The sequence below is a fragment of the Triticum dicoccoides genome, chromosome 2A (assembly GCF_002162155.2).
Source record: "Triticum dicoccoides isolate Atlit2015 ecotype Zavitan chromosome 2A, WEW_v2.0, whole genome shotgun sequence".
NCBI lineage: Eukaryota > Viridiplantae > Streptophyta > Magnoliopsida > Poales > Poaceae > Triticum > Triticum dicoccoides.
In genome coordinates, this window is record NC_041382.1 from 631,704,301 (window position 1) to 631,720,419 (window position 16,119).

Consider the following 16,119-nt stretch of genomic DNA (forward strand, 5'->3'; position numbering starts at 1 on the left):
ACCAAAATTGTTCCTACCAACAAAATTCACATACATAGATTCATTATTATTCTCAATCAAAGTAGACAAGGTCATATCATTAGGATTAGAAGAAACTCTTTTACTAGCAAATAATTTCATAAGCTCATCCATCTTTCCACTTAAAACATTAATTTCTTCTATCGCATGCACCTTTTTATTAGTAGATCTTTCAGTATGCCATTGAGAATAATTAACCATAATATTATCTAGGAGTTTAGTAGCTTCTCCTAAAGTGATTTCCATAAAAGTGCCTCCCGCGGCCGAATCTAAAAGATTTCTAGAAGCAAAATTCAATCCGGCATAAATTTTTTGTATAATCATCCACAAATTCAAACAATGAGTAGGGCAATTACGTATCATTAATTTCATCCTCTCCCAAGCTTGTGCAACATGTTCATGATCAATTTGCTTAAAATTCATAATATCATTTCTAAGGGAGATGATCTTAGCGGGAGGAAAATACTTAGAGATAAAAGCATCTTTGCACTTATTCCAAGAATCAATACTATTTGTAGGCAAAGACGAAAACCAAGCTTTAACACGATCTCTAAGAGAAAAAGGGAATAGCTTCAATTTAACAATATCATTATCCACACCTTTGTTCTTTTGCATATCAGACAAATCAACGAAGCTATTTAGATGGGTAGCGGCATCTTCACTAGGAAGGCCGGAAAACGGATCTTTCATAACAAGATTCAGCAAGGCAGCATTAATTTCACAAGATTCAGCATCGGTAAGAGGAGCAATCGGAGTGCTAATAAAATCATTGTTGTTGGTATTGGTAAAGTCACAGAATTTAGTGTTATATTGAGCCATCGTGACAAGCAAGCAATCCAACACACAAGCAAACAAAAATCAAGCGGGCAAAAAGAGGCAAATAGAGAAAGAGAGGGAGGATAGAGAGAGAGGGCGAATAAAACGGCAAGGGTGAAGTGGGGGAGAGGAAAATGAGAGGCAAATGGAAAATAATGTAATGCGGGAGATAGGGATTGTGATGGGTACTAGGTATATTGACTTTTGCGCAGACTCCCCGGCAACGGCGCCAGAAATCCTTCTTGCTACCTCTTGAGCACTGCGTTGGTTTTCCCCGAAGAGGAAGGGATGATGCAGCAAAGTAGCGTAAGTGTTTTCCTCAGTTTTTGAGAACCAAGGTATCAATCCAGTAGGAGGCTATGTGTGAGTCCCTCATACCTGCACAAAGCAAATAGCTCCTCGCAACCAACGCGATAAGGGGTTGTCAATCCCTTCACGGTCACTTACGAGAGTGAGATCTGATAGATATGATAAGATAATATTTTTGGTATTTTTGTGATAAAGATGCAAGGTAAAACAAAATCAAAGTAAAAAAGCAAAGGAAATAACTATGTAGTGGAAGATTAATATGATGAAGATAGACCCGGGGGCCATAGGTTTCACTAGTGGCTTCTCTCAAGAGCATAGGTATTCTACGGTGGATGAACAAATTATTGTTGAGCAATTGACAGAATTGATCATAGTTATGAGAATATCTAGGTATGATCATGTATATAGGCATCATGCTCGAGACAAGTAGACCATCTCCTGCCTGCATTTACTACTATTACCCCACTCATCGACCGCTATCCAGCATGCATCTAGAGTATTAAGTTCATGAAAACAGAGTAACGCCTTAAGCAAGATGACATGATGTAGAGGGATAAACTCATGCAATATGATGAAAACCCCATCTTGTTATCCTCGATGGCAACAATACAATACGTGCCTTGCTGCCCCTACTGTCACTGGGAAAAGACGCCGCAAGATTGAACCCAAAGCTAAGCACTTCTCCCATTGCAAGAAAGATCAATCTAATAGGCCAAACCAAACTGATAATTTGAAGAGACTTGCAAAGATAACTAATCATACATAAAAGAATTCAGAGAAGATTCAAATATTGTTCATAGATAGACTTGATCATAAACCCACAATTCATCGGTCTCAACAAACACACCGCAAAAAGAAGATTACATCGAATAGATCTCCACAAGAGAGGGGGAGAACATTGTATTGAGATGCAAAAAGAGAGAAGAAGCCATCTAGCTAATAACTATGGACCCGAAGGTCTGAGGTAAACTACTCACACTTCATCGGAGGGGCTATGGTGTTGATGTAGAAGCCCTCCGTGATGGATACCCCTTCCGACGGAGCTCCGGAACAGGATCCGAGATGGGATCTCGTGGATACAGAAAGTTGCGATGGTGGAATTAGGGTTTTTGGCTCCATATCTGATCGTTTGGGGGTATGTAGGTATATATAGGACGAAGGAGTACGTCGGTGGAGCAACAGGGGGCCCACGAGGGTGGAGCGCGCGCCTGGGGGGCGGTAGGCGCGCCCCCTACCTTGTGGCCTCCTCCTTTGTTTCTTGACGTAGGGTCCAAGTCTCCTAGATCATGTTCGGTGAGAAAATCACGTTCCCGAAGGTTTCATTCTGTTTGGACTCCGTTTGATATTTCTTATCTTCGAAACCCTGAAATAGGCAAAAAAACAACAATTCTGGGTTGGGCCTCCGGTTAATAGGTTAGTCCCAAAAATAATATAAAACTGGATAATAAAGTCCAATAATGTCCAAAACAGTAGATAATATAGCATGGAGCAATCAAAAATTATAGATACGTTGGAGACGTACCAATGGCCGATGAGATAAGCGGCTTGATGAGGCCGCTTTGTACTTTGGCTACAGTAGCCGTAGTATGCTCCTCTGTACGGAGGGAGCTTTCCGTGTTTCCGTTTATCGTGATGACGCCGCGTGGACTGGGAATCTTAATATTGAGATAAGCATAGTGTGGGACCGCATTAAAACGAGCAAAAGCGGTACGCCCGAGCAGTCCATGGTAGCTACTTTGGAACGGGACAATATCGAAGGTCAAGCCTTCGCCTTGGAAGTTGTTCGGCGAGCCAAAAACGACTTCCAATGTAATTGAACCCGTGCAGTGGGCTTCTATGCCGGGTACTGCTCCCATGAAGGTAGTTGTGGTGGGCTTGATTCTTGAAGGATCAATGCCCATTTTGCGGACAGTGTCTTGGTAGAGTAGATTAAGGCTACTGTCGTCGTCCATAAGAACTTTCGTGAGATGGAACCCGTCGATAATTGGGTCATAGACCAGAGCTTCCGAACCTTCATGAAGGAGACTGGCTGGGTGGTCTTTGCGATCAAAAGTGATCGGGCAGGCCGCCCATTGGCTCAATTTTGGGGCGAATGGCTCTATGGCATAGGCATCCCGTAGTGCGTGTCTGCACTTCCCTGTAGGGATGAGCATCACGTATACCATGTTTACTGCTTTTACTTCGGGGGGAAATTGCTTTCTGACCCCCGGTGTTTGGTTGGCGAGTCTCTCTTCGTCGTCGCTGTCACTGGGCGGCCCCTTCCGCTTGTGTTCGGCATTAAGCTTGCCCGCTTGTTTGAAGACCCAACAGCTTCTGTTGGTATGATTGGCTGGTTTATTGGGGGTGCCATGAATTTGGCAGGGCCGATCCAGTATGTTGTCTAAATTGGATGGTCCATCTCTATTTGCCTTGAATGCCTTTTTTTGTTGACCGGGTTTAGAGCCGCTGAATCCGGCGTTGACCGACGTGTCTTGCGTTCTATTATTTCGATGCTTGTGTTTATTGCGTCGTGGCTTGCCGTCGCCGTCTCGAACTTCGGAAGTTCCCGGATCACTATTGTTGTTGCTTCTACGAGCGAGCCAGCTGTCTTCTCCCGCACAAAAGCGGGTCATCAGAGTGGTAAGGGCTGCCATGGTTTTTGGTTTTTCTTGACCGAGGTGGCGGGCGAGCCACTTGTCTCGGACGCTATGTTTAAAGGCCGCTAGGGCTTCGGTGTCTGGACAATCGAGAATTTGGTTCTTTTTAATTAAGAACCTAGTCCAGAGCTTCCTGGCTGACTCCCGGGCCGCTGGATAATGTGACTTAGGTCATCGGCATCCGGAGGCTGGCCATATGTACCTTGGAAATTATCACGGAAGGCGTCTTCCAAGTCCTCCGAGTTGCCAATGGAATTTTCGGGCAGACTGTTCAACCAGTGCCGAGCTGGCCCCTTGAGTTTTAGTGGGAGGTATTTGATGGCATGAAGATCATCACCGTGGGCCATATGAATGTAGAGAAGAAAATCTTCAACCCATACCGCAGGGTCTGTTGTCTCATTATATGATTCGATGTTCACGGGTTTAAACCCTTCTGGGAATTCATGTTCCATTACTTCATCAGTGAAGCAGAGGGGGTGTGCGGCGCCTCTATATCGGGCCAGATCGTGACGTAGTTCGGATGGAGTTCATCTATGGTTTTTGTCCCGGACGTGATTGTGCTTGCCGTGTTCGGCTTGATAGCCGTCGTCGCGCGTCGGGGCACGCCCCCTCGATCCGTGGATCGATCTAGCCGGACCTGTTTTATTCTTCAGGTCCTGCCGCAGGTCATATGTGTATCCCCGAGCTATTTTATCTCTGCCTTGACGGCGAGATAGGACGGGCTAGTGTTCGACTTGAGTTACCGTTTTGTCCCGGCCACGTGGTGGTCGATCAGCCGCATTAGGCGCTGATGGTACGGGCTCAAGTGCATCATCATCAAATTGAGGTAGCAGTTTACGCTTCGGGTAACTTTTGGTTGGGCGCTCGAGGCCCTATTCCTCTGCTGCCAGGACATTAGTCCATCTATTGTTGAGCGGATCTTGATCAGCTTGAAGCTGCTGCTGCTTCGTTTTCAGGTTCCTTGCAGTGGCTATTAGCCTTTGCTTAAAGCGCTCCTGCTCGAGAGGTTCCTCAGGCACGATAAAGTCTTCGTCGCCGAGGCTCACCTCATCCTTGGAGGGTGGAAGGTAATTACTGTCCACCGAGTCTTTGTTTGCGGCCTGTTCATCAGGGCTTACTTGCCCATCCTCCCGATCGTCTTGTTCAGTGTTTTGCTCGATGGGGTTTTGTTGGTCTTCGGCATCATCCGGAGTGTTGTTATCTCTCGTGTCGGTATTGCTGTCTTTGCTACGGCGTGATTTAGAGCGGCGCCATCGGCGCTTTAGTTGTATCTTAGGAGGTTTATCCTCGACTGGATTTTTCTCATTATCGCTGTCACCCTCCTTGGGTGTATCCACTATGTACACGTCATACAAAGAGGTGGCCATCTAGCGTCTGGTAAACGCGGGTTTTCGGCTTGCTCCTCTCCGGCAGCGTCGTCCATACCGTTGATGTCTTCAGAGCCATAATCGAGCATGTCAGTTAAGTCCTCGACTGTGGCTATAAAGTGGGTGGTGGGTGGGACGTAAAATTCCCCGCTCTCAGCCCCTAGTCCGGGCTGGGCGTAGTTCGGACGTTGCTCCTCTATAATCACGAGGGATCGCATCAAGTCCAGAGCCTCGCTTAAAGGCGAGGTTTGTTGAGCGAGAAAAGAACCTGTGGAGTATGGCGGGAAGGGAATTCCTCTGCCGAGCTCACACGATGCTGACTCCGAGAGTTCGGAGCCAGTATCCGGGGAAGGGTCCGGCTTTGTGATGGTTGTCGGCGACACTGCTTCCTCTGGCTCACCCGTACCGGGCCTAGTGGCCGCAGATAGTCCGGCGGGTTTAGAAATCCCATCTTCGGTCCTGGCGAGGCGCTCCGGCTCTAAGGCCAGAGCGGAGGTTGGGGTCATGAATCCTTGGAAGACCAAGTCTCCTTGGATAGCAGCGACATAATACAGGTTTCCAAAACTAATCTGGTGACCTGAGGCGTAGCTGTCGATGTGCTCTAGATGGCCAACCAAGTTGGCCCGCAGTGCGAAGCCGCCGAATACGAAGATCTGGCTGGGGAGAAAAACCTCCCCTAGGGAAGCATCGTTGCAGATGATGGATGGAGCCATTAAACCTTCTGGCGGTGACAGAGTGGAACTTTCAATGAAAGCACCAATGTCGGTGTCAAAACTGGCGGATCTCGAGTAGGGGGTCCCGAACTGTTCGTCTAAGGTCGATGGTAACAGGAGACAAGGGACATGAAGTTTTACCCAGGTTCGGGCCTCTTGATGGAGGTAATACCCTACGTCCTGCTTGATTGGTATAGATGAGTATGAAGGTTACAAGAGTTGATCTACCACGAGATCGTAATGGCTAGAACCCTAGAAGTCTAGCCTATATGATTATGATTGCCTCTACGGACTAAACCCTCCGGTTTATATAGGCACCAGAGGGGACTAGGGTTGTACAAAGTCGGTTGCAGAGAAAGGAATCTTCATATATGAATGCCAGGCTTGCCATCCACGCCAGGAAGAGTCTCATCCGGACACGGGAGAGAGTCTTTTGTCCTGTATCTTCACGGTCTATCAGTCCGGCCCATGTCCAACAGGTCGGCCGCCCGAGGACCCCTTAATCTAGGGCTCCCTCACCCGTCACTACTGGCCTTTTGTACCCACCACTGCTAGGCGTTCCTGTAGTAGTGGAGGACACCAACAAAGACCGGTCCACCAGCAAGAGGAACCCCAAGGACCGCCACCCATCACCAAGAGAGCACACCGGGGAGCCCATCTGCCCCGCCGCTGCAGTCCAGCCTTTGAAACACCTGAAGGTCGACCAGCTCACCCCGACCACCGCCAATGCACCTCCACCACCACCAGTTGCGCCCACGGTAGGGGCGGACGCCCGCAGCTCGCACCGCACATGACCCGTGCTGCCTGAGCCTAGATCCGGCCGCACCGCCGGCGACCCTGGCGTCCGAGGCACACCAGTCCACCTAGCCGCCTGTCGCGGAGGAGCAGAAGCGCCAGAGTGCCGCCACCAACCGCCGTGACGCCCGGCCCTACGCCATGCTCTGACCTAGATGCGCCGCCCCACGCCAGCTCTGCTTGAGTAGGAGGACTCAGAGTCCCCACCGCCGCCGACGACGGCTAGGCTTCGCCCATCTGCACCCTCGGGGTGGCGGTAAGGGAGGAGGAGGAGGAGCATGGGGTGGAGGGTGGCCGGCGGGATCTAGGGTTGCCTCCCGGCCACCACGCGAAGGCGGCCGACGGTACTCTCTCCATAATAATTATAAGACGTTTTAGGTCATTAATGTAGTGACATAAAATGTCTTTCATTTCTTTATAAAGGTAATAGAAAATAATAATCAACATTTGAAATATCAAAAAAATAAATACCAGTACACTATTGTGTCACTAGTAGAAAATGGGGCTTTGGTCCAGGCCGGGTAAGCCCATTAGTCCCGGTTTAGTCCAGAACCGGGACCAATGGGTGCATTTATCCCGATTCGTGCGGCTAAGGCATTAGTCCCGGTTCACCTGGGGCCTTTAGTCCCGGTTCGTGCCACGAACCGGGACTACAGGGTGCGATGCCCATTAGTCTCGGTTGGTGGCACTAACCGGTACTAAAGGTTAGACCTTTAGTCCCGGTTGGTGCCACCAACCGGGATTAATGGGCTTTGAGGCATTAGTACCGGTTCATGGCACGAACCGGTACTAAAGGTCCCATTTTCAAACTCCCCCCCTCCCCGGTGGACCGCCTTTCAGTTTTAGAAAAAACAAAAGAAAATGATGGAAATGTAAAAAAATAAAATAAAATAAGTTTCCCATGTGATATGTGATCTAGTTGTTGGGAAAATTTACAAATATGAATTTCGACTTTATTTACAAAATATCTCTGGATTTGTAAAATGGGCATAACTTTTGATACGAACTCGGATTTAAAAGTTTTTTATATGAAAAATCATCTACTCGAAAAGTTACATCCGATGGAGACCGCCTACGGCCTGTTTGCAAATTTGTAGAATCCTCAAATTCCAAAAGGAAAAAAAGTTATGCTCAAATTTCAGTTTTTTTAAATTTTCATTAAATCTGGTCAAACTATGGTCAAACTACTTATTCAACAAGTATTAGTGTTACTAAATAATTATTCAAGAATATTAGTGTTATTAAATAATTATTTCAGTTTTTTTGAATTTTGGTCAAATCTGGTCAAACTATGGTCAAACTGTGGTCAAACAATGGTCAAACTACTTATTCAAGAAATATTAGTGTTACTAAAAAATTATTGTTTTTTAGAACAATAGTTTCAAACTCAAACAGTGAAATATGTGACTTCATGCTCAAGCTAAACTTCTGATGGTTAATAGGATTGACATCTTACTATTGTGAGGAAAACAACAAGTGCAGACTTGAAAACGAGAGAGAATAGAACCCGAAAGTTAAGCGTGCTCAGGCTGGGGGAGTGGGAGGATGGGTGACCGTCCGGGAAGTTAGATGATTTAGAATGATGAGGGGTGATTAGAGAATAAATTGAGCAGTAATGAGGGGTGATTAGAGATTAGAGGTTAAAGTAATTTAGAAATTTGAAAATAAAAAAAATAAAAGCTTTGATTCCTGGCTTCGCCACCGGCGATGTTGTGAGGTGAAAGCGTGTTGAGACAACCAACGCTGAAGAAGCAGATAGTTTGTTTGGACTTCTGATGCATTTAACTAAAAATAAACATCAGAGATTTGGATGTATTTTCAGTTATGTAAGGAGGTTTTTATAAGGATATACTATGATATACTTGGTTTACAACTTTTGACCTTTTCGCAACAAGAAAAAGAAACATCTACACACTAGACATGGTGAGAAACGTGGACATTTGAGAAAATGTGTTGAGGGAAGGTAGTTCAAAATAATGATCATTATTTACAATATGAAACCAATAACATTACACCGTCGTGTATAGCCTGTATCAATTGTTGGACGTTAATCATGCACGTCTAAAGGTCAATGCCTAGGGCCGTGAGTGTTGTTTGGAGTCAAGTCTGTGTGTTCACACATGCATGTGTAGAAGTCAAGACGCCAACGTGCAATAGAATGGTTGTGTTCACACATGCATGTGGGAGGATGGGTGACCGTCCGGGAAGTTAGATGATTTAGAATGATGAGGGGTGATTAGAGAATAAATTGAGCAGTAATGAGGGGTGATTAGAGATTAGAGGTTAAAGTAATTTAGAAATTTGAAAATAAAAAAAATAAAAGCTTTGATTCCTGGCTTCGCCACCGGCGATGTTGTGAGGTGAAAGCGTGTTGAGACAACCAACGCTGAAGAAGCAGATAGTTTGTTTGGACTTCTGATGCATTTAACTAAAAATAAACATCAGAGATTTGGATGTATTTTCAGTTATGTAAGGAGGTTTTTATAAGGATATACTATGATATACTTGGTTTACAACTTTTGACCTTTTCGCAACAAGAAAAAGAAACATCTACACACTAGACATGGTGAGAAACGTGGACATTTGAGAAAATGTGTTGAGGGAAGGTAGTTCAAAATAATGATCATTATTTACAATATGAAACCAATAACATTACACCGTCGTGTATAGCCTGTATCAATTGTTGGACGTTAATCATGCACGTCTAAAGGTCAATGCCTAGGGCCGTGAGTGTTGTTTGGAGTCAAGTCTGTGTGTTCACACATGCATGTGTAGAAGTCAAGACGCCAACGTGCAATAGAATGGTTGTGCCACGGCGTAATGTTCAGTAGCCAAGGCAGCAGCGAGCCAACCAGTGTTTGGATGGTTAAAGGGGATGTGGCATTTTCAGTCCATCAGGGTTCAAGTCCTAGTGCTCGCAATTATTTCTGAATTTATTTCAGAATTTTCGGCGATGCACATTCAGTGGGAGGAGATATCCCCGTCGACGATGAGGTGTCTACGGTGATTTCATAAATTTCAAGATGATATGCCGGTTCAGTCTTTCGAAGGTGCTCATAGGAATAGGGTGTGTGTGTGTGCCTGTGCGCACGTGTATATGAACGTTGTACTGTGTTTAAAAAAAGTAGCCAAGACACAGCCCCATGATCCCAAATTTGTGCACATGTATGCTTATTTTATTATTATGCTGTTAACCTCTCGGATTTTAGAAAGAAAAGAAATATATGCATTAGTGTAACCTTAAAAGTTTGAGTCATTTTGTCCCTCTAATCTTTGATTCTTGGCTTCGCCACCGGCAATGTTGCAAGGTGAAGCATGTTGAAACAACCAACACTGAAGAAGCAGAGAGTTTGTTTGGATTTCTGATGCATTTAACTCAAAATAAACCTGAGTGGTTTGGATGTATCTTTTAATTATGTAAGGAGGTTTTTATAAGGATACTATGATAATCCCTATGTTAAGAGCGTTTATAGGTCAGTAATGTACTTAATTTACAACTTTTGACCCTTTCGTAACAAGAAAAGAAACGTCTACACCCAAGTCATGAACCTAGTCTCTTATGATACTATTTGCCAGATCTAATCAAAGGTCCTTGCGGTACTCCAGGTCAATCGATCAGCTGCAATGCATCTAGTCTCTCCTGTTTTTGCTGCTTGCTTTCATTTTTTAAGCCATGCCCTTTGACCCCCTGTCCCCCTTGCATGCACTTCGAATGTGCACCGACCAACCACTGATGGGCTTCCTGGCCCTTGGCCATGCACATGGCCACACATGCATGGCAATATCTGCTCTGACATGGTCGAACAAGTGCCGCCTATCCGTCCACCGCCAGATTTTATTCTCGCCTCCGCTGTTGTACTGTACTCCCACGGAACTTGTTCCCAGAGGAAACAAACAGACAGTCACCCTGCGCAGAGCGAGCCAGCGACACCCTCTCGAGTCCACACCATGAACCACACGACACGTCAGGTCACACCTATCGAGGTGGCCAGCCCATCCGTTGGAGATAAGATGAACCAGTTCCGGTGGTTGGTGGCTCGCCGCGCGCGGCCACGGTTTTCCTGTGGCAAACTCTGGCGAGACGCACCCCGCCCCACGTGAGCGACACATGTCGCCGCCATGCCGCGCACAAATTCTCCGGCTACACGCAAGGCCGCACCGACCCGACCAGACCGGATCAGGCAATGCTTACCTACCCTGTGAGGCGACGACCCTGTCGCGTGCCGGTCAGGTTGTTTTCCCCGGCTTGTTTCTTCCCCCGGACGACGCATCAGAGGACGTACGAGCGAGAGCAAGCTTGCCAGCATCGAGGACCCGGCGCTTTGGGAGAGCTGATTCGACGGGCATCGTCTAGTCCGCCAACGAGCCAGCGCCATTTTGTGGTGCGTCATGGCTAGCTTTCATCCATCATCGCCCTTCAGTCGCACGTCGCTCTCACGCGCACCATGTGGATCTCAGTTACCCCAAGTCCCCAGCCAAAGCTTGGCCTGGCCTTGTGGCTTGTGGGCGGTGAGCCGGCCGGCGCGGTAAATATCGGCGGTGCCGTACGTACTGCGTAGTATATCGGCACTTCGGCAGCGGCCCGAGGCAGATGACCGCGACTCCCTCCGTAGGAGTAGCAGTTTATATAATCGGTAGTGACAGGGACATGGCGTAGTACTTCGCTGTTGCCTTTAAATAAGCTTTGGCCGAGGCGGGGCTAGACCAGACCACAGAGCCCTCGTAGAAACGAAGAGGCGTCGCCTTTCTACCTAAGCTTAGCTAGCTACCTTGAGGAAATGGCCGCGGCGACGGCAATGGTCATCATGCTGGCGGCGCTGGCGATCCTCGCGCCGTCCGCGCGGGGGCTCGACCGGGCCGAGTTCCCGCCCGGGTTCCTCTTCGGCGCCGCCACGTCTTCTTACCAGGTTAGTAAGTGGTGGAGCTTGGCCGGCTTCACCCTCGTCGTACTTCTTCTCTCCACCATTCGTTCCCAAGGCTCACTTCAAAGAGAGCAGCCAATTTAATTACCACGGCGCATGAACTATCATCTCTGGTCCCAGATCGAGGGCGCGTACCTGGAGGACGGCAAGGGCCTCAGCAACTGGGATGTCTTCACCCACACCCAGTGTAAGCGATCACCTCCCCAATGGTTTTCTTCTTCCTTGCGCTTCTCCGATTAATCCATCTTGCTGAGGACAAAGCTGAAACTGAGCGTGCTTGCTTACGTCCACCGAAACCTAGAGACAGTGATAGCTCATAAGGCCGTATGTAAATAGCAATCACGCGAGTAATTTACCACATGCGGCTGGATTATTTTACTGCCGGCAAATTATTACCAGCAAGACAGAGACATAAGCCAGCCATGTCCTAGTACTGCTAGGGTCCAAAAAAGATAACCTTGAAAGATTCAGGTTTGAGTAGTGAGATCCCTAGGCCGGACATCGGAAAGATACGGAGGCCAGCACCCATTTCACTGTCACCGATGCAGGTGTGGCAAACACATCTCCTTTTCCTCGAGTTTATATAACTTAGAAAGAAACGGCGTCGCCCTGTAGTATTTTCTTTATCTCCCAAGTGGGATTTGAATATTTCATTTATCCAGTAGGCGTGTATTCTTATGAGACAGCGATGCCACAACTGCAGCAACACTCTGCCGATAATAATGCGGGTTTTTCTTTTCAATAAGGAGGATTCTGCATCAAGCGATGCACACAACCATAGTAATAATACAAGTGGTCATAGAATTTTTGCGCTTTATCGGTGTTCTATATGGCAATTGATGTCGAGCGGATCAACTAACACCACAACCATTGTCCGATCTGCATACATCTGAAAGAAGATCAGCCAACGCATGTGATCCTCTCTATTTTAAAACTTAGGCAAAGCTTATGTGCTCTGAAAATGTTTTCGTTTGCCACAGCTAGGGAAATCAACGATGGACGGAACGGAGACGTGGCGGATGACCACTACCACCGTTACATGGTACAGAGTTGATTAGCCCAACATACAATCATCAGTAGTACTTGTCATGTGATTACGCATCTCTTAATTTACTGTGCCTGCCTATGTAACCCTTGACACTACCTTGTTGTTGACCAGGAAGACGTGGAGATCATGCATGATCTGGGTGTCAACTCCTACAGATTCTCGATCTCATGGGCGAGACTCCTACCAAGTATGCATGCCAACACGAATCAATACACAAAATTAGCATTACCAAAATTTTGCTTATAGCTAATTAACTGTCGTTGAATCATGGTCCTCGTAGGAGGCCGGCTTGGAGGCGTTAACACGGCTGCAATAGCTTTCTACGACCGCCTGATCGCCGCGCTCCTTGAGAAAGGTAGGTAGTCTCACACGCCACGCCACACATCTGATCGAACGAGGAGATTCAACTCTAGCTAATCTTCAACGAAGAGCAATCCTAAAACGCACGCGGTAATTAAATGCCAAAAATGTCAAGCAGGGATAGAGCCGTTCGTGACGCTGCATCACTTCGATCTGCCGCACGAGCTGGAGACCCGGTACGGCGGTTGGCTGGGCGCCGGAATCAGGTACGTGCATGCGACTCCTACTGGTTGCACATGCTCTGCTCCCTCCCTCTGACTTGACTTTAGCCACGTTCCCGGTCTTTCCGTCTACTACGTTTCTGGCTAAATCAGGAATGTGCATGCGACTCCTACTGGCGCACATGCTCATGCTATAATTAACTTTTGTTCCTTCACAGGGAGGAGTTTGATTACTACGCGGATGTGTGCTTCAAGGCGTTCGGCGACCGGGTCAAGTTCTGGACCACGCTCAACGAGCCCAACCTCTTCACCAAGTTCGCCTACATGCTGGGCATGTACCCGCCCAAGCACTGCTCCCCGCCGTTCGGGACCTGCAACAGCGGCAACTCTCGCCGGGAGCCCTACGTCGCCGCCCATAACATGATCCTGTCGCACGCCGCCGTCGTCGACAACTACAAGAGGAACTATCAGGTGAACCCAAGAAACTGTATTTTGTCACCGGGAGATCATTTCTCAAGAGCCGAGACGCCTTTGTCTTAGCCGTTCTGATGCGTGTGTACATGCTAGGCAACGCAAGGAGGATCGATCGGGATTGTGATCGCCATGAAATGGTATGAGCCCCTTACCAACTCCACGAAGGATATCCTGGCTGCAAGACGGGCCTTGTCCTTTGAGGTGGACTGGTATGTCCTTTCTTCTTTCACCTTCTATGCAACATGAAGTATGACCTTTTTTTTTATGTTCGCATTAGCTTTACAATAACAACAAAAACTGATAGTACTATGACATTTCTAATCTTTCCTTTTCTTTTGCAGGTTTCTGGATCCGATATTCTTTGGTGACTATCCCAGAGAAATGCGCGAGATGTTATCATCAAACTTACCAAAGTTCACCTCCGAGGAGAAGAGGTTACTCCAGAGCAAGGCAGATTTTATCGGTGTAAACCATTACACGGCGATCTACGCCAAGGATTGCATCTCTTCTCCATGCGACATTAAGACCTACGAGGGAAACGCAATGGTCCAAGCTGTAGGCGAAAGAGACGGCGTTGCAATTGGAAGACCTGTAAGAACTACTTCCATCTGTTACCATCATACACACACACACACACACTCTTCTCTCTCTGACATGTTTGTATATACGGTGATCAACCATGCAGACTGCATTCCATGGTTACTATGACGTTCCGGAAGGTATGGACCTGATCGTCAAGTATGTCAATCAGAGATACGAGAACACGCCTGTCTACATTACTGAAAATGGTGAGTGGCAAGAGGGTCTTTAGGAATTCACAGTGCATTCAGTAAACTCCCTAGGGATTGAGAAGTTTCTAGTGTCTCCTAATTTGCTTCCATAGGTTTTCAATGACCATGTGTTCTCGTACGCTTTATCTCAGGCTACTCGCAGCTTAGCCATAACAGTATGGAGGACTTGATCAATGACGTTGGAAGAGTGAACTACCTGCAAGGTTATCTCACATGTATCTCTTCAGCAGTCAGGTAACGTGCCACCATTTGTGATCATCATGCACATTACACTATTTATCGGTGGAGTCTTTAATAAATCATAAACCTTCCTCAAAATAGTATACATTGAGTATATTGCTAGATGTTACCCCGATAAATTCACATTGAAGCAAGCACTTTGAAATAGTATGCCCATAAAGAATGTTAATTCTTTTCATTTGTTACGTGCACTAGTAAAAATGAAAATTGAAGAAATAAGAATCAGTTCCTGCAACTCCTGCATTCCGAATGTGTCTACTGACCTGGATGTAAATTTAATTCAGCTTTGCTAAAGCACATCTAGATGTGCCATAAGTATTGCACATCTAAGTCATATATCATTGATCTTACGTTGAGATTGGTGTGGATATTTTCTTTTTCTCTTTTCTTTTTCTCTTTATGCTTAATTCACTCACTTAGATATGCAATAAGTAGGGCACATCTAGATGTGCCCTAGACATTTCCAATTTAATTCTAGTGTTTTTTATACTACCTTGACAATTGATAAATAGATCGGAAGTTTTCCGGCAAAAAAAAAAACTCTTTGTTTATGCAAATTTGTTAAACCTTGTCTAACACAATGTATACCGGACCTGTGGCATGCTTACAGGAAAGGAGCAAACGTACATGGCTACTTCGTGTGGAGCCTCATGGACAACTTCGAATGGGGTTTCGGTTTCACCGTGAGGTTCGGGATTTATCACGTGGATTTTGAAACACAAGAGAGGACTCCAAAGATGTCAGGGAAGTGGTATCGAGACTTCCTCACGGGCTCTAGGCCGGTCGACCAAGCGCAGACGCTAAGAGCAGATTCATGATACTTGCAACCATTATATTGTCAGATCCAGTTACCCCTGAAATGAGAGTATAGATACTGTTTTTAATAGGGAAAAAATAAAGATAACGCTAGTTTGCTAAACATCGTTCCAACACTTCCCTAATAGCGTGCCTAGTAGATATGTAAATCTAGGGTGCTGTAAAGGTATATACCACCGACTCTGCCACTCTGGAGGTTGTCATCACTTTGGGTAATGGAGGGGCTAGTGGTGCATTGGAGCAATGCCTGCTTCATGTTGTGGACCAGGTGTGTGTGCATTCCATCGCATGCGTAATCTGTTCAAATCATAGGCACTATTGACGGTTATATAAGGCGGGTTAGGGACCCCCATGGCGGAGGAAGAGAAACCACGGGGCTTACTTGCTTTCCATGAATCCCATCCTTAGCCGCCAAGGAAGGGAGATTGTAATATGCAAGACAGGTCTTGCTGGTGATTTTGTACATCTCCAGCGACCACTGTAATACAAAAGACAACAAGGCAGGAGTAAGGCCTTACCTCTCCCCTAGAGGACCAAAACTTAGGTAACCTGCCATGTCCCCGACTTACCATTCCGATCCTCCGTGCGCTCGCCCTTGCAGTACAAATTGTAGCTCCCATAGGCCATTTGTCGGGCAATGGAGGTGATGGGCA

The 16,119-nt window shown here is 46.7% G+C and overlaps 1 protein-coding gene across 1 annotated transcript; it reads left to right on the forward strand.

Annotated features, from left to right (window-relative positions):
- Window positions 1-11,355: 11,355 nt before the first annotated feature.
- Window positions 11,356-15,750, forward strand: LOC119355875 (beta-glucosidase 16-like). Its single transcript, XM_037622758.1, has 12 exons — window positions 11,356-11,561; window positions 11,697-11,763; window positions 12,557-12,618; window positions 12,736-12,811; window positions 12,905-12,979; window positions 13,103-13,190; window positions 13,364-13,616; window positions 13,713-13,828; window positions 13,961-14,210; window positions 14,305-14,407; window positions 14,542-14,644; window positions 15,261-15,750. The coding sequence occupies exons 1-12, from the start codon at window positions 11,433-11,435 to the stop codon at window positions 15,466-15,468; spliced, it is 1,530 nt and encodes a 509-aa protein (XP_037478655.1). The 5' UTR covers window positions 11,356-11,432; the 3' UTR covers window positions 15,469-15,750.
- The last annotated feature ends 369 nt before the right edge of the window (window positions 15,751-16,119 follow it).